The sequence below is a fragment of the Myxocyprinus asiaticus genome, chromosome 14 (assembly GCF_019703515.2).
Source record: "Myxocyprinus asiaticus isolate MX2 ecotype Aquarium Trade chromosome 14, UBuf_Myxa_2, whole genome shotgun sequence".
NCBI lineage: Eukaryota > Metazoa > Chordata > Actinopteri > Cypriniformes > Catostomidae > Myxocyprinus > Myxocyprinus asiaticus.
In genome coordinates, this window is record NC_059357.1 from 23,063,014 (window position 1) to 23,086,702 (window position 23,689).

The window sequence follows — 23,689 nt, forward strand, 5'->3', positions numbered from 1 at the left end:
TTTCTATATGGGTCCGGGCTGATTTATGCTGGTTTGGGTTGATTTGGTTATGGTATAGCTTGAGGACCAGCACTGGTGAATCTAAATGACTTGTTGGTAATCAGCAACCAAAACACAACATTGGCTGGTGATCAGCTATGCTGGTCTTTTCAGTATATTTCAAAAAGCACATTTTATCTCCTTAGTGTTTCCCCCTTTTTTGTAAAATAACAAGGAACATGTTCAAGTAAAAAAAAAAAAAAAAAGTAAAACAGAAAAGAGCAAAAAGGAAAGCATAAGTTGTGGCTACTGGTGCTGAGAAGCTGGTTCATCAAAAATGAAGCGTTCAAAAAATCTATATACTGTATAAGAAACAATAAAAAAAAATAAAAAAAAAGGCAACTGGTAATTTAAAGCAAATATGAAAGTAATAGAGCTTTATTCCCAGACATTAAAATTGTTTTTGACATTTGATTGATTCTATAGAAATTAAACAAACTTGGTTTTGCAAAATAGTGAATTTGCAACTGTGAATTATGGTGATATTCATGTAAATGTTCACTTGTACACTTTTAAATGTTCCCAGAGTAAAAGAGAAAATTGGCATAGGTAGAGAAGTCAACAAAGAATATGAGTTTTTAAAAATATTGCATTTGAAGGTGATTTAAAGGGATAGATCACCCAAAAATGAAAATTCACTCATCATTTACTCACCCTCATGCCATCCCAGATGTGTATGACTTTCTTTCTTCTGCAGAACACAAACGAAGATCCGAGCAATAAGATAGGTGTGTGTGAGAAACAGATCAATATTTAAGACCTTTTTTGCTAAAAATCTTCACTTTCACCTACTTTCAAATGTGAAAGTGAAACTAAACAGGCACCATATGTGACTTTCAGATGTAAATGTGAAAGTGGAGATTTAGAGTTCAAAAAGGACTTAAACCTTGATCCGTTTCTCACCCACACTTATATCGCTTCTGAAGATTTAGATTTAATTTAGATTTAATTTTGATTACTTTTATGTTTCCTTTTTATGCTTTTTGGAGTTTCAAAGTTCTGGCCACCATTCACTTGCACTGTATGGACCTACAGAGCTGAGATATTCTTCTAAAAATCTTCATTTGTGTTCTGCAGTAGAAAGAAAGTCATACACATCTGGGATGGCATAATTTTCAATTTTGGGTGAACTTTTCCTTTAAGTACTCAAGTATTATGAATTTAGCATGATCACCTTGTCATAAAGGTTTAAGTACATAAATTATGGCACACAAAATGAAAAAAAAAAATTTCAAGTGATACATTATTTCATTATTTACTGTGCATAACAGCCTATTAAAACTATACAGAAATATTGTCTACAGAATTAGATAATAATCATTCACAATCTGCATGATGAAATTAAACAACTGACCAAGTACAGCTAAATGTGCATAAATTTGGTTTCTTATATGTTGTACATTTACACTAAGTCCTGAGAGATTTTAGAAAATCATTATCATTATTTAAAACCAAACTAAGCTTAATACAAGAGGCTTTTTTTTTTTATCATAAACACAAGCTCACCTCACTGATGGAAACATCAAGTCAGCATTTTAGCAAATTTTTTGGAATATTTCATCATTCTAAGAGGGTGACCATTTCTATGGCACCAAACAATCAATCATTCGGTAGATTACAGTGTTTCACTATGGGAAGAAAATAGTATCAAAATTATTCACAAATGTGTAAACAATTATCCATCAATTCGATAAATGTCATACATGCATCTTACTATCCACACACAAAAGCCTTTCAACTTGTGTCTGTGAAATTCAGAATAAAATGAAAGCACACCTATTTGCACAAATGGAGACATATTTGTGAATATAAATGTTCCCTTTTGTATAAATGTAACACAATTTGCATGTCTAACCAAATGAAGATGTTCCAAATTAAACACAAAATGGCCTTGTGATGCATTGAATGTGCATTTGTGGATCAAGTGACGCATGCATTCATTGACATGTTTTTGTGTCTATTCTGTTTTATTTCTATGAGACTTTTGTTTCGCTGTTTTTACCATGGCTGACCCACACACAAACAACTACCAATGAATAAGTCCTAAATTCATCCATAAGTATGGTTACACCTACCCATCAATTTGGGAAAACTTCACAAATGCATGTTATTAGCCTTATACAAATGTCTTTTTACTTGTGCCTGTGTAATTTATTATTAAATGAATGTGCAGCTATTTGTACAAATAGAGACATATTTGTGAATATAAATGTTCCCTTTTGTACAAATAAATCAGTTTGTGTATGCAACCAAATGAAGATGTTCCAAATGAAACACAAAATGGTCTTGTGAAGCGTCGAATGTGCATTTGTGGATCAAGTGGCACACCTGCATTCATTGACAACTTTTTGTGTGATTTACGTTTCATTCATTTGAATTTTGAGACTTCCTTTCCGCTGGCTTTGCCTTGCACAATCCACACAAAACTTTGTGTAATAAAAGCAGCTACCACTAGACAGTGGTCTCATTTTACAGATGTACCATCAGGTGGGGTGTAGTTTATTCACAAAGTCACTCGCATGCTCAGTTTACAAGCGGCACTTCAAAGAAACAGCATCTGAGATCAGCAGGAAGAATCTTTATTTCTCCTATACAACCAAGGATAATGTCCTGTCACATTATAAAAGGCGAAAAAAGCCCATTTTAGAGTGTAAATCCTGGTGACAATATGTTTGTGTGTCATGTTAGTAGCTTTCTAGCTAATAGGATTCCAACACCTAATCTTTCTTCCAGGTCAACGTTAGAGTCTGCTACTTCGATCTTAACTAAGTTTCTAGACTGAAATTCCTGTCTACGCAATAGGAAATATCTGTTTGTGTAGTCAAAGCATAAGTACAGTTCTTAATGTTGTAGTATCCAATATGGCTGGGCGGAATGGCGATATATATCGTGGCGACGAAATAGTCTCAATCGGTAGAAATGTTTCTATTTGTCTATATCGTGGTATGCAAATATCTGTGCATGCAATGCTCCACTTGGCTGAAGGTGAGACTGATAGTAAGACAGAACAACAAACAAACACGGAGATAGATGAACAAAAAGAATGCAGGATGACTCCAAAACAAGTCAAACGCAGGAGGAATATATTTTTGCATTATAAGGTGCAGTCTCACATTATTGGATGAGAGCCCTGTTTATGATGCGCATGTACACAGCCCGCGCCTCAGCAGCTGTTAATTATTTACCATAGACACATTCAAGCTTTTCTACCGACTGTTCTCCCGCAAGCACGGGGAGAGAAGTGATCTGAGTTACATTAGGAATTAATAAATAACACCTTTGTCAACAGTGCATTTATATCAAGTAGACTAATTACCAAAACTGTTTCCAATATCTAACGGAAGACAAAATCCAAAACAAAACAGTGATCGAGGGCTTTGTTTCAGAATCAAAGCAAATGCTTATATTCAAATAGAAAAGCCTATTTGTGCTTGTATTGAAAATAGACGCAAAAGTAGTTAAAGTAGATCAAATATTATTTTTTATATTGTGATAATGGACATGACAGGCTTCCATTAAGCTACATTGGGCATCATTTTAAATATACAATAAGTTTTTGAATCAAAATGTGTAGGCTATATTCCATACCATACATATCATTATTGACCAAAAATGTAAATTCAGTTACTATATACTTAATTGCTTATATTGTCCACCCCTAACACATGGTTATTTAACCTTTTATTTTCCAGGAAAAAAAATCTTATATTGTGATATATAGTGTTACCGTGATATAGAATTTTGGTCATATAGCCCACCCCATACCCACTGCATCCTGTCTCACAGTCAGAAGCTGTTACTTCTTGGGCTCATATAACACAATAGGAGTATCCAAACCTTCCTGCATTATTTTGAATTTTTTAATGAGAGAAATAAAAAGCATTAATGCAGAAAAAAACGAAATAAAACAGAATAGACACAAAAACATGTCAATGAACACATGCGTCACTTAATCCACAAATGCACATTCAATGCTTCACTAGGCTAATTAATTTTTAATTAATTTTATTGATTTATCACACATTATACATTTGCACATATACAGTGAAATTCCTTTTTTCACATATCAGGTCAGAGTGCAGGGTCAGCCATGATACAGCACCTCTGGAGCAGATAGGGTCAAGGGCCCAACAGTGGCATCTTGGCGGTGCTGGGGCTTGAACCCCTGACCTTCTGATCAGTAACCCAGAGCCTTAACTGCTGAGCCACCAATGCAACTTCATTTGGTTATATGTCTATTTGTACAAATAAGTGCACATTAATTTAATTTGGAATTTCACTGTGTGACACAAAGGCATCTGTGTGTAGATAGTAAGATGCATGACATTTATCGAATTGATGGATAAGTGTTTACGCATTTGTGTATAATTTTGATACTATATTCTTCCCATATGCCTCTTGATCATATTTGAATTTTGAGGTTCCATGGTGATCAGTTGTTTGTTCGCTGACATTCAAGTTCTAGAAGATTCAGTTAAGTGGTGGACTCCACATAGTTGCCAGGAAAGTAACCCTTAACCCCATGCAGAACTCCCTCACACCAGCCATCCTCATTCCTGCTGGTAAGACAGATGATATCTCCCTCCTGAAAGACCAAGTCACCAAGCTTGCCTGTGTCATAGCTGTATAGTGCCACCACTTGGTAGGAGGAAGAATTACAATAGGAAATCAGTACTACTGTATTAGTAACTGGAGATTTTTTTTTTTTTTTTTTTTTTTGAGGAACTAGCAGACTCAAATTCTGAATGTAACTACAAAAGTATCCTGAAAAGTGTCAGCTGAATAATGATGCTCAGCTTTTATGTCAATATAGCAATTTTGCAAACACCTAATGCTACGATATTAGTTATGCTATTAGGATTCATAATGCAAATCCTTTACTTTTATGACCACATACTCTTTACAAAAAATTAGCTTGACCAAAATAAGTTGACGCAAGCAGTGACCTACCTTTCTCCAAATAGTCAGCTGGTGCTGACATGTCGTAATCAATAGGGTGCGGTAGAGGGGGCATGTCCTCAAAGTCATCAAAACCTTCTACTGGTGGAGATGGGGGCGGAGCTGGAATCTCAAAGTCTAGATGTGCATCGACATACAATATTAACATATACAGAACACAAAACACTAGAGCAGAGAGAACAAATGCATCACGATAATCAAATTAATTTAAAGGGACAGATCACTCAAAAGTAAAAAAAAAGCTGTTCTTCATCCTCATGAAAATTCTTCACCCTCATATCATTCCAAACTTGTATTTATCTTGTGAAACACAAAATTTAGGAACTGACAGCCTCAATCACCATTCCTTTTTAATTATATGGAAAAAAAGATGTACTGAATGGTGACTGAAGCAGTAAATGACAGAATATTCAGTTTTGGCTGAACTATCCTTTAAAAGGTAAAGTGTGTGATTTCAGAGTGAGAATAAGTGTTGTGTCATACTGTCTGCAGGAGTGACGTGAAGAGAGGTCAAGTAATGTGCTGATTTGGCTAGCTGAAGCACGAACTAGATTGGGGAAGAGGTAGATAGAAGAGTCACAGCACTGCACAAACACTTATGCCACACTTACCCAGATGTTCCAGGCAGGCAGGGATCCTGCACAATGGGCTCAGCAAAGTGGGTGGAGCCAAAGGAGGTGGGTATGGAGGGGGTATCATGACAGACAGGTGTGTGGAAGGCATGGACATAATATGTAGAAATATGATATCAGACGATAAAAGAGCCCAATTTGGAGGCCCATTTTTCTATGCAAATAAATATTCTAAATAAATATTCTCGGTTTCAGTGTTAAACGTAATAATTAAAACAAAAAGGTATTTAAAGCTAGCTAGGTACAGCTTAATACAAATCTATTTTTGGTATTTGGTTCAAGAGGAGAAACTACCAATTAAATTTGAAATGGGGCTTTAACGAATCAGGTCTCAGAAAGGAACAGGGCCTTACGTGTTTGAGCAGAATAAAGAAAAAGGGAGTGTGTGTAGAGCGAGCAAGCACTGAGGCCCATGCGGACCCTCAGAGAGAGACAGAGCGAGAGCTAGGAGGATGACATCGCACTCACGAGTGCCTAGAACATGGAGCTGAGTGAGAAAAAGAGACAGGTGTGAAAACAAAAGCGGTAAAAGTACACAAAAACAAATACCTGCAACAACATCAAAAAGGCCATAGGTTAAACTGAAGTATGTAACTTTTTCAGCATTAAAATACTTTCTCCTATTCCAGCATAAAATATGCAGAGGCCATAAGTAAGCCATTCATAGGTTAACTTTCTTGAAAAATTTAAACACTATGTCTCTGTGACACTATGAAAATTCCTTTATTTGTTTTATGAAACCCTTCTCAACAGAGACAATAACACTGACTCGGCCAGTGGCGTGAGTTGGGGGTGGAACTATCTGTTTGATCAATGACAGGCGGAGGGTGTATCCAGAAATCTGTTTTGAAAACAATGTTTATTTTTGCAATTCCGTTTGGTGGTGCAGAATGACATACTTCAGCTTTAAATAAATGGTAAGACAAAGCATATGAAGTCAGACATCATTTCGTTTATATACAAAACATAAGTAATACCTTGTTATAAAACAGATAGTTTAGACTCTAAATTCTTATTGGAAGAACAGTGTTCAAAGCCGTTGTAAAATGAACAGACAGTCACATTATTCACTGCATATTCTATACACCACACACCTCTGCATTATTCTACGCCATTTTGTGGTGTAAGTAGTGCGAGTAGCATGTTTACACTGAAAATGCAGCAAAAATAAGTGTACTTTAAATACCCGGATAATGCCATCAAAATGGAGTGTGGAATGTTGGACACTTCATGCACTCAACGCACGCTGCTTGCTGTACATAGCAGAAGGGGCGGAGTTACCTGGCTGCGCTGCTGGTCTGACAAAACAGCTGTATATAATGAAGTTGAATGAAATGTGAGTTGAATGCTTTACCATCACCCCAAGCTGTGTGAATATGTACAGTACATTGTTTAAGATACAACTGTTGAACTGAGGTTGGCTGACTCGCTAAAGCTAGCGGCAACACATCACGTGCGCTTGAAACATCACTTCCGTCAGCTGTTAAGTGGCGAATGTTTCCGTGTAGTAAAAATCCATTAAGTGTCCATTTGGGACAATGGCATTGCATAGTATATTTTGTAAGTGCATAGTGTATAGTTTGGGACACAGCTTATATTAATGTGCCATGCTGCTGCGTTGATTGGCAACCACAAACAGCTTACAGCTATGATACTTAACTATTTAATTGGCAGAAGATTTGTTTATTCAGATAATTATGAATAATAAATTGAACTCTTTATTGAACATCAGTGTCTTTTATAATAATGCTGTTGTCACCATTTAATAAACTATTATATATTTATATATTATCAATTTAACATGAGAAATGAACAAATATCATTGAGACAGAACATAAAAAAATCAGTGCAAAACCGTTCTTGCCTTTCCCTGTGTCAGTACAGTCTACAATAATGATTTTACATTCAGGCCTATCGGGTTCAATTTGATGAGACATTTCAGGATTCCATCATTCACCCTTGCCTGTTTACGTCATGTCTGTAAACTAAGAAAATAAGGTCCAGTGGCAGATTTTCTACTTGCTTTCCCAGACTACATATTTTCAGATATATGAATTGTAGGACTTTCTTCTTAATATCTGTGACTCCTGGTGAGGCTAGTCAGATCCGCTCTGATATGGTGATCGCAGACAACCATGGGTAAACCTCCCGATACCATTTCTTTGAGAACAAGTACTGATACTTCCTTTTAGGTACTCGCTGATAGCGCTACCTGTTTTTGTTTTTTTCTGAATTCCATATTCAACAGTTTTTCAATTTTATCATCAAAATGGTGTTTAAATAAATGAATTCATTTAACTTTAAATCAAATATAGAACAATTCATTTTAAAAACAATATTGTATGATCTTTATCAAATGAAATGCTTTTATACAGAACCTCACTGCACAATTTGTCAAATGAAGTGCTGCATAACAGAGCATCACAGATGTGAGATATTGCTTAAATATAATACCTTTACTACTGATTTATTATTATTAGTAGTAGTAGTATTACTGTGAATATTACAAGACTATACAGTAGTGATATATTTCTGTCGTACCTTTTTTCTGTCACAGTCTGTCTCCCTTGTGTTTCCTAGGACTCTTATTTTGAAGCGTTTCCCCCGGACTACGTTACCCAGCGTGCACTGCCCTCATCACTGCCATCTGGTCCTGATTGTTCTCACCTGTTTTCCATTCCCTCATTAGCTTTTGTTTGTATAAATACCCTTTAGTTTTTGCATTTCTTTGTCTGTTCCCGTTTGTTGTTTGACTGTCATCATTTTTATTAAGGCCTGCACATAAATCCTACGTCTCTTGTCTCATCTCAGCAACCATTTGTTACATTTTCCATTTAGATGGAGCTTTTAATTTGACAAAAGCTTTTATTTTGAAGCCCTTTCCATTTCTGTGTGTTTAAACACTGCATTAAAATTAGGACATAATGTGATTTTATTTTGTGCGCTGAATGTTTACGTAAAGACATTATGGTATCGGTTTTTGGTATCTGAGCATTTTTATGATCATGAGTACAAGTACATGAGTCTGGTATTGGACCCGATTCCGATACCGGTATTGGGACATCTCTACCTCAAACCATCATATCTATCCCTGCAGAAGAGCAGTGTCAAAGCAAAACAAATCAATTTTCCTCTGCAAGTAACTTTTTATGTTTCAATCACAAATGTTTATGTTTAGTCTCCTTAAGACGAATCGCTTGTTGTATTATTCCTCTTTTGTGAGTCACTTTGGATAAAAGCATCTGCCAAATGAATAAATGTAAATGTACAATAGGTGTCGATAGAGAGCCCAGAAAAACATAGTGTACCTTTTAAGTAAAATACAAACTTTAGATGAACTTGCACTTTTTCTTTGGCAATTTCTTACCTTCAATGTTCTTATCCCCAGGCAGAGGTGGAGGCTCTGGAAGATCAAAGCCATCAGGGGTTGGTGGAGGCGGCATGTCAATGGGAGGCCCTGGTAGTGGAAATCCATTCTCTTCGGCCACTAGAAAAAACAAACAGTCATGTGAAAAAGAAAGTACACCCTCCTTGAATTCTATGGTTTTACGTATCAGGACATAATAAAAATCATCTGGACCTTAGCAGGTCTTAAATTTAGGTAAATACAACCTCAGATGAACAACACCACATGACATATTACACCGTGTCATGATTTATTTAACAAAAATAAAGCCAAAATGGAGAAGTGTGTGAAGAACTAAGTACACCTTATGATTCAATAGCTTGTAGAACCATCTTTAGCAGCAATAACTTCAAGTATTCGTTTTCTGTATGACTCTATCAGTCTCTCACAACGTTGTGGAGGAATTTTGGCCCATTCTTCTTTACAACGTTGCTTCAGTTCATTGAGGTTTGTGGGCATTTGTTTACGCACAGCTCTCTTAAGGCCCCACCACAGCATTTCAATCGGGTTGAGGTCTGGACTTTGACTGGGCTATTGCAACACCTTGATTCTTTTCTTTTTCAGATTCTTTTCTTTTTCAGCCATTCTGTTATAGAATTGCTGGTGTGCTTTCAGGATCATTGTCCTGCTGCATGACCCAATTTCGGCCAAGCTTTAGCTGTCGGACAGATGGCCTCACATTTGACTCTAGAATACTTTGGTATACAGAGGAGTTCATGGTCAACTCATTGACTGCAATGTGCCCAGGTTCTGTGGCTGCAAAACAAGCCCAAATCATCACCCCTCCACCACCGTGCTTGACAGTTGGTATGAGGTGTTTGTGCTGATATGCTGTGTTTGGTTTTCGCAAACGTGGCGCTGTGCTTTATGGCCAAACATCTCCACTTTGGTCTCGTCTGTCCAAAGGACATTGTTCCAGAAGTCTTGTGGTTTCTTCAGATGCAACTTTGCAAACCTAAGCTGTGCTGCCATGTTCTTTTTAGAGAGAAGAGGCTTTCTCCTGGCAACCCTTCCAAACAAACCATACTTGTTCAGTATTTTTCTAATTGTACTGTCATGAACTTTAACATTTAACATGCTAACTGAGGCCTGTAGAGTCCGAGAAGTAACTCTTGGGTTTTTTGCAATTTCTCTGAGCATTGCACGGTCTGACCTTGGGGTGAATTTGCTGGAACGTCCACTCCTGGGAAGATTGGCAACTGTCCTAAATGTTTTCCCACTTGTGAATAATCTTTCTCTCTGTAGAATGATGGACTTTAAATTGTTTGGAAATGGCCTTATAACCCTTCCCAGATTGATGGGCAGCAACAGTTGCTTCTCTAAGATCATTGCTGATGTCTTTCCTCCTTGGCATTGTGTTAACACACACCTGAATGCTCCAGACCAAAAACTTTGGCTTTTATAGTGGTGGTCACACTTGCTGATGAGCAATTAATCAAGGGCATTTGATTAGCAGCACCTGGCTACTACTTGGCCTCTTAATTCCTATGGAAGTAGTAAGGGTGTATTTAGTTTTTCAAACATGGCTTCTCCATTTTGGCTTTATTTTTGTTAATTAAATCATGACACAGTGTAATATGTCATGTGTTGTTGTTCATTTGAGGTTGTATTTACCTAATTTTAAGACCTGCTAAGGACCGGATTATTTTTATTATGTCCTGATACGCAAAACCATAGAATTCAAGGAGGGTGTACTTTCTTGACTGTATATTATAATTCCCTTAGAGCCTAACTTTCTGAAACCCATGAATGGCCTGGAATGTTGTTAATGCTGAAATTGTTGTGTCAATCAGACACAAACGAACCTGTTTCAAGAGGTGGAGCTGGTGGAGGAGGTGGTATGGTCATCAGGCTGCTTGGATCAGATGTGTTCACTGAAGTGGGCATGGGAGGGGGTGGGGGGATGTCGGCACAGTCAAGTGGAGGAGGTGGACCAGTACCCTGCAGATGATCCTGCTCACCTTCTGTCTCCATCAGTGGGGGTGGAGGGGGTGGGCCTTCATCCAGCAGGGTGCTGCTGATGTCACCATCACCATCAGAGCTGGTGGGCCAACTGGGCACTACAGGAGGTGGTACGGCTTTACCAAAGCTTGAACTGAAATAAGGAAAGTAATCCAGCTAATAAATTAACAAAACTGTGAAAGTGTGAAATTAGTGTTACAGTAAGAAATGTTGAAGGGATATTGCACCCAAAAATGTGTTGTTCCATATGTTGTTCCAAATCCTTATGACTTCTTTTCCGATGTTAGGCATTATGACAGCTTCAGTCACCATTCACTTATATTGCATCTTTTTTTCCCATAGAATGAAAGTGAATGGTGACAGACAAACATTCTGCCTAATATCCATTATCCATAGAAGAAAGAATGTAATACAAATTTGGAACTTCATGAGAGTGAGTAAATGGTCATAGAAATTTCATTTTTGGGGGAACTGTCCCTTTAAAAAATATATACTCTAATAGTAGATAAATTAAAAACACTTTATCTGCTCTTACACAATAAACTTGTCATTAAGTGAATTGATGGATGCTCCACGGGACAGAGTGGGTGCCATAGGACATTGGACAGGCTCAGGAGGATGGCTGCCCCGACTGCGTGCACAACACAGAAACACATATTGAGACTGTAACATACCAAAAATTGAGTTCTGTCAAACATTTCATATTAGATGTGCACTTCCATATTTTATATAGTGTGGACTGTAGGAAGGAGAAACATTATAGTCTCATGTGCATGTGCTAATACATTGAAAGTTACCAGAATGTTTTCAGTCTGTGCAAAGAGAGGAAGTGGGTATAACAAAACTAAAATCACTTCCTCCAGCAAGGCCCTCTGACTGAACAGGAAGAGGTACAGTAGCCTAAGACGTGTGGGGTTACCATACTCTAGGTATGGATTTAATGAAAAACTGGAGACCTTTACATTGGTGGATATTATCCAGAATAAAAGCAGATAGTACTTAAGCAGATAGTCCACGAATAAGGTACAAAACAAGGCCGGAACTCTCAAAACATTTATAAAAATTAACAAAATAAAAAATGAATTACATTTAAGTCAATTTTTATTATTTTCTAGCAATAAACATTGAATAAATATCAAAATTAAACAGATAGAATGTGTGTGTGTATATACTGTATATATATTAGGGCTGTCGATTTAACGTGTTAATTCAGTGCAAATAATTATATTAAAAATAACACGTTAAAAAATTAATGCAATTAATCATGTCTCCGGACCGCAATAATAAATATTCCTACCATCAGAGCAATTCAAGCTTTAAGTGCTCGTTAAGTGCTAGTTACGCATGTAACTGTGGTTTTGTGAATTCCAGATGACTGCCAGAGGCAGTGATGATAATCCTCTGGTGATAATCCAGTATTTAGCACTGCCTCTGGTGGTCAGTTGGAATGAAACAGAACCAAAAGTTTTCAGCAGGGGGCAGTACGCGAAACTCCACCTGTACAGAGAACAAACCACACTGATAAGCCTATCAATGGCCAACAGTGTCTCGAGACGTGTTTTTCTAAGCTTGACACAGCGACCTAAAAAAGCACAACCAAAGCGAGACGTCCCAAAAGCATCAGTCTGGCACATATGTACATTGACTTGTCTTTAGAAAAGCCCTTATAATAAATCAATTTCAGAAAGATTGACAAATTTAATTGCAAAATGGATTGTTGAGAACTTGATGTTTTTTGTTTTTGGCACGATTCTGAGTAAACTCTAGAGACTGTTGTGCATGAAAATCCCAGGAGATCAGCAGTTACAGAAATACTCAAACCAGCCCATCTGGCTGTTATTTCTTGCGTGTTGCAATTTAAAGAATGTTACTTTGTTGTAATAGGGGGAAAATCATGCAGTTACAGGGTTGCACTTAAAATGTGGGACACAACTAAATATTATACTGTATTGTTGGTCTTTAAAATAATTAAAACAGCTATTTACAACAAAAAAACAAAAAAATCAAATTATTTCAACATATCATGTCAAGCTGATGACACTTGTAAAGTAATGGTACACCAAAGTGTACCCTATTCGTGAGAACTGACAGATAAGATGACTACCATGAGAGTTAGTGACAGGGCTATTGAGGTCGTATTGGTAGAGAGAATGAATTAACATAAATGTCATTCTAATGCTGCCTTACCGCAAGATGTGACAGATAAGAACCAGAGAACCTGAGCGCGTTGGACGTACCTCATTGTGCTGCTGCTGCGCGTCATGGTCGCTGTTTTTAACTGTTGCTGCCCAGAATCCTGAAAACAACAAATCTGCCCATTAATGGTTTCCAGATTGAATTAATTTATATTGTCAGAACAAGAACAAAACACAAACAAGTTAAAGACTGGCCACACTGACTCCTTCATATTGGCATTAATCAACCTCTAATGCTTACTGTCTTTTTCTGAGAATGCAAAGCATATTGAACAAGAAATAACCATGAATATGTTCTAACAAAATATCAAACCAAATGTCATTTATTTTAAAGAAAGTTAAAGCAATAGATATATATATGTTGCTCAAAATTAAGACAAAAATAAAAGTATCACCAAACTCACTAAATACACCTGTGATTTTTCTGTTAGGGCACCTGTGTGAACTTGAAGGGAACAGACTTCAAACATTTACTAAAAATTTAAACCAGTTAGATAAACGTAATTGTGGAAATGGCTGAAAAAAGTGATGTTAGTTCTGAGAAATGCTCTAGCATCATTTGTTTGCAGATGCCACTTGGTTTGATGTGTTGTTATATGAAAAATGTGTTTGTGCTTAGGAGAATATGCATATATTTAGTTTAAGCCTAAGTGTGTGTGCTTAAGTGATAGACTTTCTAAACATAAAGGTGTCCATCAACAGTCTTCTATGGTGTTTGCCTATCTTTTTGCAGGCCTGCCATGTGCTGCATTCTTGTGAAATTCTTGTGGCTTTGTGGTTTTATTAGCATCAATGAGCTGCTCACCAACTAATGACACTTGCAGCTTTTCCCACTGTGCTCAGTGGCTGGAAGCCAGCTAAATGTGTGTGTGTGTAGGAAAGGAAGGGAGTAAAGGAGGCAGCAAAAGACAGTATTTGAAAGTGCAGTTGCTGAGTGCACTGTTAATCGAGGTTAGCCTAACTGCTTTATAACAGGATGTGGTCAAGTGTGACAATACAACATTGGATTGTACAAACTTTCAAATAAGAGCAAAGAAATACTTCATACAATTTTTATTGCTCACTTTTATGCTAGCAAGAAATTAAAAGTTCCAAGTTGAAACAGTAAAAATGTAAACATTGAGAAGAAGAGAAGATATAGAGCTAGAACAGGATATTAAATGTGCTTTCAATGTGATAATGACCCACAAATAATTACAGTTGAACTAACTACTTCCATTACATGAAAAGTTGTGTGTGTGCTCACCTTCACACCATGGCCTATAGAGTCCAGGCTGGAGAAAGAGATGGGTATACGGGAGTACTCGGGCTTGGGCTCTGTACTTTTTGCAGGGGGGACAATCTTGTGATTTCGTGGAACCCTCTTGGCAACCGTGAAAACTCCAATCTCTCGACGAGCCACCTTCTCTCTGTGCATATCCACCGTCTGCATACAAGCACACATACTGGATAACACCTGGATATCTCTTCTAAAGGGGCAGTCACACTAGACTTTGAGCATGTGAAATTACTTCGGACACCACAATGGAAAGCTTATGATGTCCCCCTCGAGGGCTTATGGTTTTAATCAATATTAAATCACAAATGGAGTCATGTGATGCCATGCGAGGAGCGGATGTGTGAGTGGCGAGCTCTGCGCACTTTGCTAGTTTTATTACTATTTGTGCCATAAACCGGTGAGATTCGATACACCCTGATTCTTAACTGTTCTTGGAAGACAATATGTCAAAGAATTCAAAATCCTCGGGCTCTGGAGTTAATAAAAGACACTTACGTGCTCGAGCTGATTCCCCTCAGTGGCAGGCCGAAAGCCTCGGACTCAATTCGGACTGTGAACTGAAAGAAATCCGGCGTGAATTGATGAATGTGTCGGCAATGCTAACGAAGGTCATTGCAGACTTGGAGGATCTTTCTGTAATATGCAGATCGATCACTTCCACGGAGGCGAAATTCTCTGAGTTGGTTACAAGACTGTCGGACAACGATTATCTGAAGTCATCGGAGAGGGAATTAGCTGCTAATCCGCTAGTGACCTAGATAGACTTGGAACGCGTTTGGGAAAAACTGGAGGATTTGGAGAATCGTAATCAATGAAACAATGTCCAAATTGTTGGAATTCCTGAGCATGAGGAAGGCCAGGATATGGTAAAATTCCTAGATAAACTCTTCCCAAGTCTGCTCAACATAACAGGCCATAAAAGCTGGAAATTGAACAAGCTCACAGGGTTCAGGTTCGGAGATCCATGGAGAGAGACAAGCCCCGATCAATTCTGGCCAAATTTCTGAGATCATCCGATAAAGATCTCGAGTTACACGAGGTGAGGAGTAAAGGAAAGCTTTCTTGGAAGAACCACAACATTTTCTTGCTCCTAGACTTTGCGAATTCGACAAGAGAGAAACGTGATTGATTCAAGGAATGCAAGAAACTCTTACATCAATGGAAGATCACTTTTGCACTGATGTACCCGGCCAAACTGAGAATAGATACTAAGGATGGCCCCAGAGAATTTACATGCCCACAGCAAGCATTGTCCTACATAAAATCATTGGAGTAAGCCATTTGGTGATTTTCATGTTGCCGCCTAGAGGACTCACTAAACATTCACTTGACTGTCCGAGGAAACTGGGCACCTTTATCGTTTCGCTTTGTACTGGTTCTCCGTAGCAGCTGGAGTTTGCTTTGTGTAGTGTCATTTCTTTGGGACAGCTTGTGGATGAATCTGTTTGTTTTGGGTGCTTATGCCTCCTGTTGACTGGAGTTGGTTCTGAGAAATACTTCTTACAGGACATTGGAGTGAGTTTGACTGCCTGAAGAACTGAACGGCCCATTTTTTTTAATTTTGTGCTGGTTCTGCTAGAGGCTGAAGCTTGTTTTGTGGAGGAACACACATTTGAGACAATTAAGTGGATGAATCTACACTTTTTTTTTATTTATTTTTTTATTCTGATTATGGGCTGGAGTTTGTTTTATAGATTATCTTCTGCTAGGTAAATATGTCTAATAAATTTTTGTATAGAAGCACCAGATTTGAGCAATCCAACGGCAAAGTTGTCATGGGGCTCTCGTAGGCGTGCATGGACTGTTTGAGTTTAAAGGGATGGATGCCAGTTGGCGCTGTCGTGCGTGGGATAGTGTGCACGTTTTTCTTTTTTCTGTTTGTTTTGTTCTGGGGAAAGTTCGGGGGTTGATTGTTACACCAGTGTGGAATGCGGTCTTTATCATTTTATTTTTGATGCACAATCTAATTTTTATAATGTCAAAATGTCAAATGTTAATATGAGTGGATTATCTCTCTCCATGTGGAACGTGAATGGGTTGAGGCACCCCATAAAAATAAGGAAGGTTATTTCTTTTCTTAAACATAAGAAATATGATATAGTGTTTCTTCAAGAAACGCATCTTTCCCCACAGGAAGCTGAAAATTTTGGGGAAGATATGGGGTGGGCATTTTTTCTTTAGTGCTGGCTCAAGTAAGAGCAGGGGAGTCATTACATTGATAAGTAAACATCTACAATTCAAATGTCTCAAACAGATTAAAGATCAATTAGAAGAGTCATTATTGTTTTAGCAGAAATTCAGGGACAAAGGTTGATTTTGGCTAATATTTACACGCCTAACGCTGATGATCATGGCTTTTTTTATAGATCTTGAAGGGATGTTGCAAGCCGCTGGCACCACTCATGATATAATATTAGGAGGAGACTTTAATCTTTTGATGGACTCCGTCCTTGATCATGAAGCAAAAGTGTGTAAGCCCACTAGAGCAACATTGACATTTCATAGGATGTGTAAAAATCTTGGTCTTACAGATATTTGGAGACTTTTGAACCCATCTGTTAGGGACTATACATTTTTTTCATCAGTTGCTCAATTGGAAACATTTTAGTCTCAGATCATGCCCTGGTGAGTTTAGAGGTGCTGCCACATGTGGAGAAAAAGAAATCATATAGTTGGCGCTTCAATGTATCCCTTTTGCAAAATCCTGAATACCAACAAATGTTAAAGGCTGAAATCAATGTTTATATGGAGACCAACTGGTCCTCAGTATCCTCTGTGGGCGTGGCTTGGGAGGCACTTAAGGCGGTTTTTAGGGGCCGGATAATACAGTATGCCTCATTCATCAAAAAATCCAAAGCACGAGAACTTGTGGAGTTGGAAGGGAATATTAAAAGTGCTGAGGCAGAGCTGAAGTGCCGAATGTCATCTGATGGCCTCAGAGAATTGACTCGATTGAAATACATATATAATACTATTTTGTCACAGAAGGTGGAGTTTTGGATAATCAGGGCAAGACAGTCATACTTTGAGTCAGGGGACAAAGCAGGGAAGCTTTTGGGTAGATACATAAAGCAGAGAGAGTCTTTTTCTACCATTCCCTCAGTGAAATCAGCTGGTGGTGAAATATTTACCTCGGCCATTGATATTAATAATGCTTTTAAAGAATTCTATATTGATCTTTACATTTCCACATCTTTGTCTACTGATGAAGATATTTGAAACTTTGTGGAACCATTAGTATTCCCTAAACTGATGACTGAGCAAAAAAATTCTCTTGATTCTGAGATAACCTTGGAGGAGCTCAGCAAGGTAATTAAGGCTTTGCCTACAGGCAAGGCTCCGGGGCCAGATGGTTTTACCGCTGAATTTTTTAGATCTTATGCTACAGAACTGGCTCCACTTTTGTTAGAAGTTCATACAGAATCATTAAAGAATGGAAAGCTTCCCCCAACCATGACACAAGCCCGGATCAGTCTGATTCTTAAAAAGGACAAAGATCCAAGCAAGTGTAAGAGTTACCGTCCAATTTCCCTGATCCAGCTAGACGAAAATTCTTAATCAAGTTACTTTATAGACACCCAGTAGCGGCAGTACAAACAAATGGATTAATTTCAGATTATTTTACTCTGGATAGGGGCACCCGGCAGGGTTGCCTTTTTTCCCCATTGTTGTTCTAACTTGCCCTGGAACCATTAGCAGCCGCGATAAGAAAGGAGGAGGATTTTCCAGGGGTGGTGGTGGGAGGTGTGGCGCATAAGCTTTTGCTTTACACAGATTATATTTTATTATTCGTCTCCGACTCTACTAGATCTATGCCTTGCCTCCACAGAATTATTAATTCCTTTTCTAAGTTCTCAGGATACAAAGTCAATTGGTCTAAATCCGAAGCATTGGCTCTGACAGTGTACTGCCCAGTAACGGCTTTCCAGCCGGGCGCCTTCCAGTGGCCCAAACAGGGCATTAAGTATTTGGGCATCTTATTCCCAGCAAATTTGTCTGATTTAGTTAGCGTTCATTTTGACTCCTTAATAAAAAGGTTTTTGAGTGACGTGGGCAGGTGGGCTTCATTACACTGATCTATGATTGGGAAGGTTAATGTTGTTAAAATGAATTGTATTCCAAAATTTAACTACCTGTTACAATCTCTCCCAATAGATGTCCCCCTCTCTTACTTAAAGCAATTTGATAGCATACCGAAGTCTTTCATTTGGAATGGTAAGCATCCTAGATTACATTTTAGTAAGTTACAAAGGTGGGCAAAGGTGGGCTAGGCCTACCCAAGATTTTGTTTTATTATTATGCATTCGGTCTCATTTATTTAAATGTTGCCTTGAGCATATGGCTGAACCCTAAATTATGTATTAATAAGTACCCTTTCTGCTGGTCAGAGTGGATTGTGAGGGGGGTTACTACACTTGGTGACCTATATGAGAGTGGAGTGTTGAGAACTTTTGAAAATATGGTTCAACATTTTAGGATTCCCAGATCTCAGTTCTTTAGGTATTTACAGCTGCACCACCTGCTCTGTACTATTTTTGGGGGTAGTATTCACCCCCCTAAAGCGGCAGATACTCTGGAAGCGGTAATTACTGCATTTGGAAAATGCCATGAGGCATCAGTGAATTACTCCCTGCTAATTCAGAGTCTGGGGGATGGCGCTTCAACTTTGCTCAAGAGATTATAGGAGAAAGATCTAAACTTGGTATTGGAGGAGGGAGTGTGGGCTAGGATTCTAAAAAACATCAAGACTACATCTAGAGATGCAAGGGTGCGCCTTATGCAATTTAAGATTTTACATAGATTCAATTGGACCCCCCTAGATTGTATAGGCTGGGTCTAAAAGACACACCCACCTGCTGGCGTTGCCAATCAGAAAATGGGGACACAGCTCATGTTTTTTGGTGGTGTGTTAAGATACAAGAATTCTGGTCGAGGGTCCAGAGTTTTCTGGGTGACATATTAGGTACTCAGATCTAATTTTGCTCCAGACTCTGTATTTTAGATGAAGGGGCGGTAATTGATGTAGGGGATAAGTACATGAAGAATTGGATCCTGGCCGATGTTATGATAGGCAGACAGGTTATCCTTAGAGGATGGAAGTCAGCTGGAGCACCCTCGTTTCATGAGTGGTACGAGGAGATGGGCAGAGTAGCAGCATTGGAAGAGTTGTCATATAGAAGGCTAGGCAACATGGATTTGTTCATCAGGAGGTGGGGCAGCTATTTGGCCTTTTTGGAGAGCTCTCGGGGAGGGGCAGTGGAGGGAGACGTGTTGTTTTAAATGTGTGTGTAGTAGCCTTTTTGTTTTTGAACATATTCTTTTTTTAATATATATATATATATATATATATATATATATATATATATAGTGTGTATTTCTAAATATTTTCTTCTGTTTTATTGTCTGTTTTTGTGTCTTTGTCAACTGGCATTTGACCACTGGAGTCAGGTGGGGGCAGGGGGGTTAATGTTCAAGAGGAAGGGTTGTAAATAATATAATGTGATTCCAAATATTCTGTTTTTTTTTATATATATATATATATATATATATATATTTAATAATTATATATATAAAATATATATTAATGGAGGGTCAACTATATTATGATAGCAGATTTTTCCCAAAAGGTTTAAATATGTTCTTAGGACAAAGGTATTTTACATGAAATGTAAATTTTATGAATCATTTTGTGAAACTGTAGTCTATAAGACTCGTTTTACTGTGTATATAGATATTTGTCTACCTGTTTCCTCCAGCATTTTTGCTGTTGTTCTGGGATTGATTTGCACTTTTTGCACCAAACTACACTGATCTCTAGGAGACAGAATGTGCCTCCTTCCTGAGTGGTATGATGGCTGCGTGGTCCCATGGTGTTTATACTTGCTTACTATTGTTTGTGCAGATGAACGTGGTACCTACAGGCGTTTGATAATTGCTCCCAAGGATGAACTAAACTTGTGGAAATCCACAATTATTTTTCTGAGGGCTTGGCTAATTTCTTTTGATTTTCCCATGATGTCAAGCAAAGAAACACAGAGTTTGAAGGTAGGCCTAAAGATAAATCCACAGGTACACCTCCAATTGACTCCAATTAGCCTATCAGAAGCTAATTGGCTAATTGCCTAAAGGCCTGACATCATTTTCTGGAATTTTCCAAGCTGCTTAAAGGCACAGTTAACTAAGTGTATGTAAACTTCTGACCCACTAGAAATTGTGATATAGTAAATTAAAAGTGAAACAATCTGTCTGTAAACAATTGTTGGAAAAATTGCTCATGTCATGCACAAAGTAGATGTCCTAAACGACTTGCCAAAACTACAGTTTGCTAATATGAAATCTGTGGAGTGGTTAAAAAATTAGGTTTAATGACTTACAACCTAAGTGTATGTAAACTTCTGACTTCAATTTGTGCAGTAAGATGTAGTATTTATTTGAGGAGGGTCCAATACCTGTCCAATCTGGTTGATGGAGGACTCTATCTTGCGAAGCTGTAGGGTCTGTGCTTCCAGCAGTTTGAGCACATTGGTGGCCATAGAGCTGATCTGATAGGCCACACTAGCCAAGGACTGGGTAGTGAAGGCCTTGGTTTCCTCCAGTGCTTTGTCGGTATCATTACCAGACTGCTGGGTTAGAAACATCCTTTAATTCAATGGTTATACAGAAACGACATATAAATGCAAGCTACATACACGCTTCATCTTGATTTAAAGTACCACAAGCCGCAACATTACTGCATAGTCACAATGCATGTGTGCAATTACACAATTCCTAAGTCAGTACACGCAAAATAAACTGTATTAACTATTTCACACCAAACTGGAGTGCCTTCTGTCATTGCCCTTATTTAACATTCTGCGGCAAAATGAAAAGGGAATAAATGTTTTGGATACAAGTACAAAGCGACTTCTGCTGCTGAATACACACGTAGCTACACAAAAGACACAAGGTTTGAGTCAGAAATGATCTCTACTGTGTAAGGAAGACAGGTTTGCTGTACTTTATCTTCCTTCCAGAATTATGTAAGCTGCAAACGCACATATATATTGAACCTCAGTCTTATAAATAGCAAGATGAGTGTGAACAGGTCAAGTCAAACTGCAAAATTTCAGCTGTTTTCCTCGCCTCTATCTGTTCAATCAGTTCATAAGTGACAGTGAGAGAACAAGACACTCCAAGACTTATACATTTGTATCTCACAAACAGCAGTTCCCCAAAAAAGGTGACCTAAATAAACTAATCTGGATACATCTGCTCTACAGTTTCATGTGAACCTGATGCATCGCATATCTCGAGCGCATTTCAGTGTCTTACCTGCAGGTAGTTCCTCTCGCAGTATTCAGCTACTTTGTGTAAATTGTCGTAGTTCTCTACAAGTGCTTTACGAGCAGAGGGTCCCTCTTCCAGTATTTTTTTAATTTCTTCTCCGTAGTTTTGGTCCTTCATTGCGCAAAAGGCAGAGAGACACACGTTTAAGCTCCGGAAACCTCCCTGTGTGACAGCACACTACTGATGTCTGTCAGTCAGTCAGGTTACCACCCGCCATGCCGCCTTCTGTCACAAACGAGAAGTTCGCCGCACAACTGATGAGAAAGTGTGAAAACATTAGGAAATTATTCTAATTTTAGTTGCCATATTAATTTTATTTAAAGATGTCGATATTAATTAGCATCTGAAGTTACTGGACCCCGAAATGTTACTTCGGAAACGGGTTATTAAACATCGTCAAAGCTGCTGGCCCCCTCAGTGGCTGTGAGCTGTAAGATACGTGGTGAAGAATCGCTCTCTTCCGGTTAAATCGCATAGTGAACGTTACTAAGAATGTTAGTAACTGTGTAAATGACCAATTACTATGTAATGTGTAACGGATAGTTTACATTTAAAAACTTTTGAGAAGTTGGCATTTCAGCTGGCGTGATGTTATGATCCATCTAAACATTATTTTTATGATTCATATATAATTATTATGCATGCCGAGTTTTTTTTTTTTTTTTTTTTTACCTCCATAATTTGCTTAAAGGAAGATTCCTTGTTCAGTACAAGTTAAGCTCAATCGAAGGCATTTATAGCATACTTTTTATCAACATAAAAATTTATTTTGGCTTGTCCCTCCTTTTCTAAAAAACAAACCTATAGGTTACAGTGAGGCATTTAGCCTACATTAGAAGTCAGTGGGGCCAATCTGTAAACGTTAAATGATCAGTTTCAAAAGTATAGCCACAAGACGTAAACAATATGTGTGTCAACATGATTTTAGTGTGATAAAATCGTTTACTAACCTTTCTGTGTAAAGTTAGATCCAATTTTACAACTTTGTTGCCATGACGATGTGTCACGGAAAACTCTAAAATGATTATTTACACAACTTTACAGCTGAAATAATATACTAGTATGTAATGCTTTTTTGTTTTTTCTCCCCAATTCTCAATGTGCTCTAAGTCCTCATGTGGTATAGTGACTCACCTCAACATATCTCAGTTGCCTCAGTATCTGAGGCAGTCAATATGCCATCTTATCACATGGCTTGTTGAGCGTGTTACCGCGGAGACCTAGTGCGTGTGGAGTCTTTACGCTATTCCCGCGGCATCCACGCACAACTCACCACCCACCCCACTGAGAGCGAGGACCACATTATAGCCACCGAGGAGGTTACCCCATGTGACTCTACGCTCCCTAGCAGCTGGGCCAATTTGGTTGCTTTGGACACCTGGCTGGATTCACTCAGCAGGCCCAGGATTCGAACTCGCAAATCCAGGGGTGGTAGTCAGCGTCTTTACTCGCTGAGCTACCCAGGCCCCCAGTGTAAGTGCCTTTATAAAATTATAAGTTTCACATTTCTGCCTTTAAACCTTCCAAAAATTGGCCCTATTCACTTCCATTGTAAGCAGTTCACTGTAACCTCGAGTTTTGCTTTTAAAGAAAAGGAGGAAATAAGTTGAAATTATTTTTGTGGTAATCAACATTGTTACAAAAGCTCTTGATTGTACTTAACTTGTACTGAACCCGTAATATTTCTTTAATGAATTTTTACGTTTTCATTAACCTAGATTCTAGACTACATGGAATATTTGTAAATTCATCTGTCACACTGCAGGGCAATCTGAAATGTACACTTTTCCATATACATACATTTTAATTTAAACCTTTTTAATTGATTCAAGTAGTACAAGAAAGCTCAAGGACATGTTAAGCATCAACAAACCACATATCAAGTTATTAT

The 23,689-nt window shown here is 38.1% G+C and overlaps 1 protein-coding gene across 11 annotated transcripts; it reads right to left on the bottom strand.

Moving 5' to 3' along the window:
• Nucleotides 1-401: 401 nt before the first annotated feature.
• LOC127452288 (ABI gene family member 3-like) lies at nucleotides 402-22,262 on the bottom strand. Of its 11 annotated transcripts, none has more exons than XM_051717660.1 (10): nucleotides 22,170-22,262; nucleotides 21,784-22,052; nucleotides 20,922-21,095; nucleotides 14,440-14,619; nucleotides 13,236-13,294; nucleotides 11,534-11,629; nucleotides 10,842-11,131; nucleotides 8,998-9,117; nucleotides 4,990-5,115; nucleotides 402-4,677 (listed from the first exon to the last, which is right to left on the bottom strand). In XM_051717660.1, exons 2-10 carry the CDS (start codon nucleotides 21,913-21,915, stop codon nucleotides 4,514-4,516), a joined length of 1,341 nt encoding a protein of 446 aa, XP_051573620.1. In that variant the 5' UTR covers nucleotides 21,916-22,052; nucleotides 22,170-22,262; the 3' UTR covers nucleotides 402-4,513. The 11 variants fall into 11 exon arrangements, 9 of the variants coding, with proteins under 9 accessions (XP_051573620.1, XP_051573622.1, XP_051573624.1 ...); XM_051717662.1 differs by having other exon boundaries at nucleotides 22,157-22,239; XM_051717664.1 differs by having other exon boundaries at nucleotides 21,784-22,023; nucleotides 22,170-22,236.
• Between the last annotated feature and the right edge of the window lie 1,427 nt (nucleotides 22,263-23,689).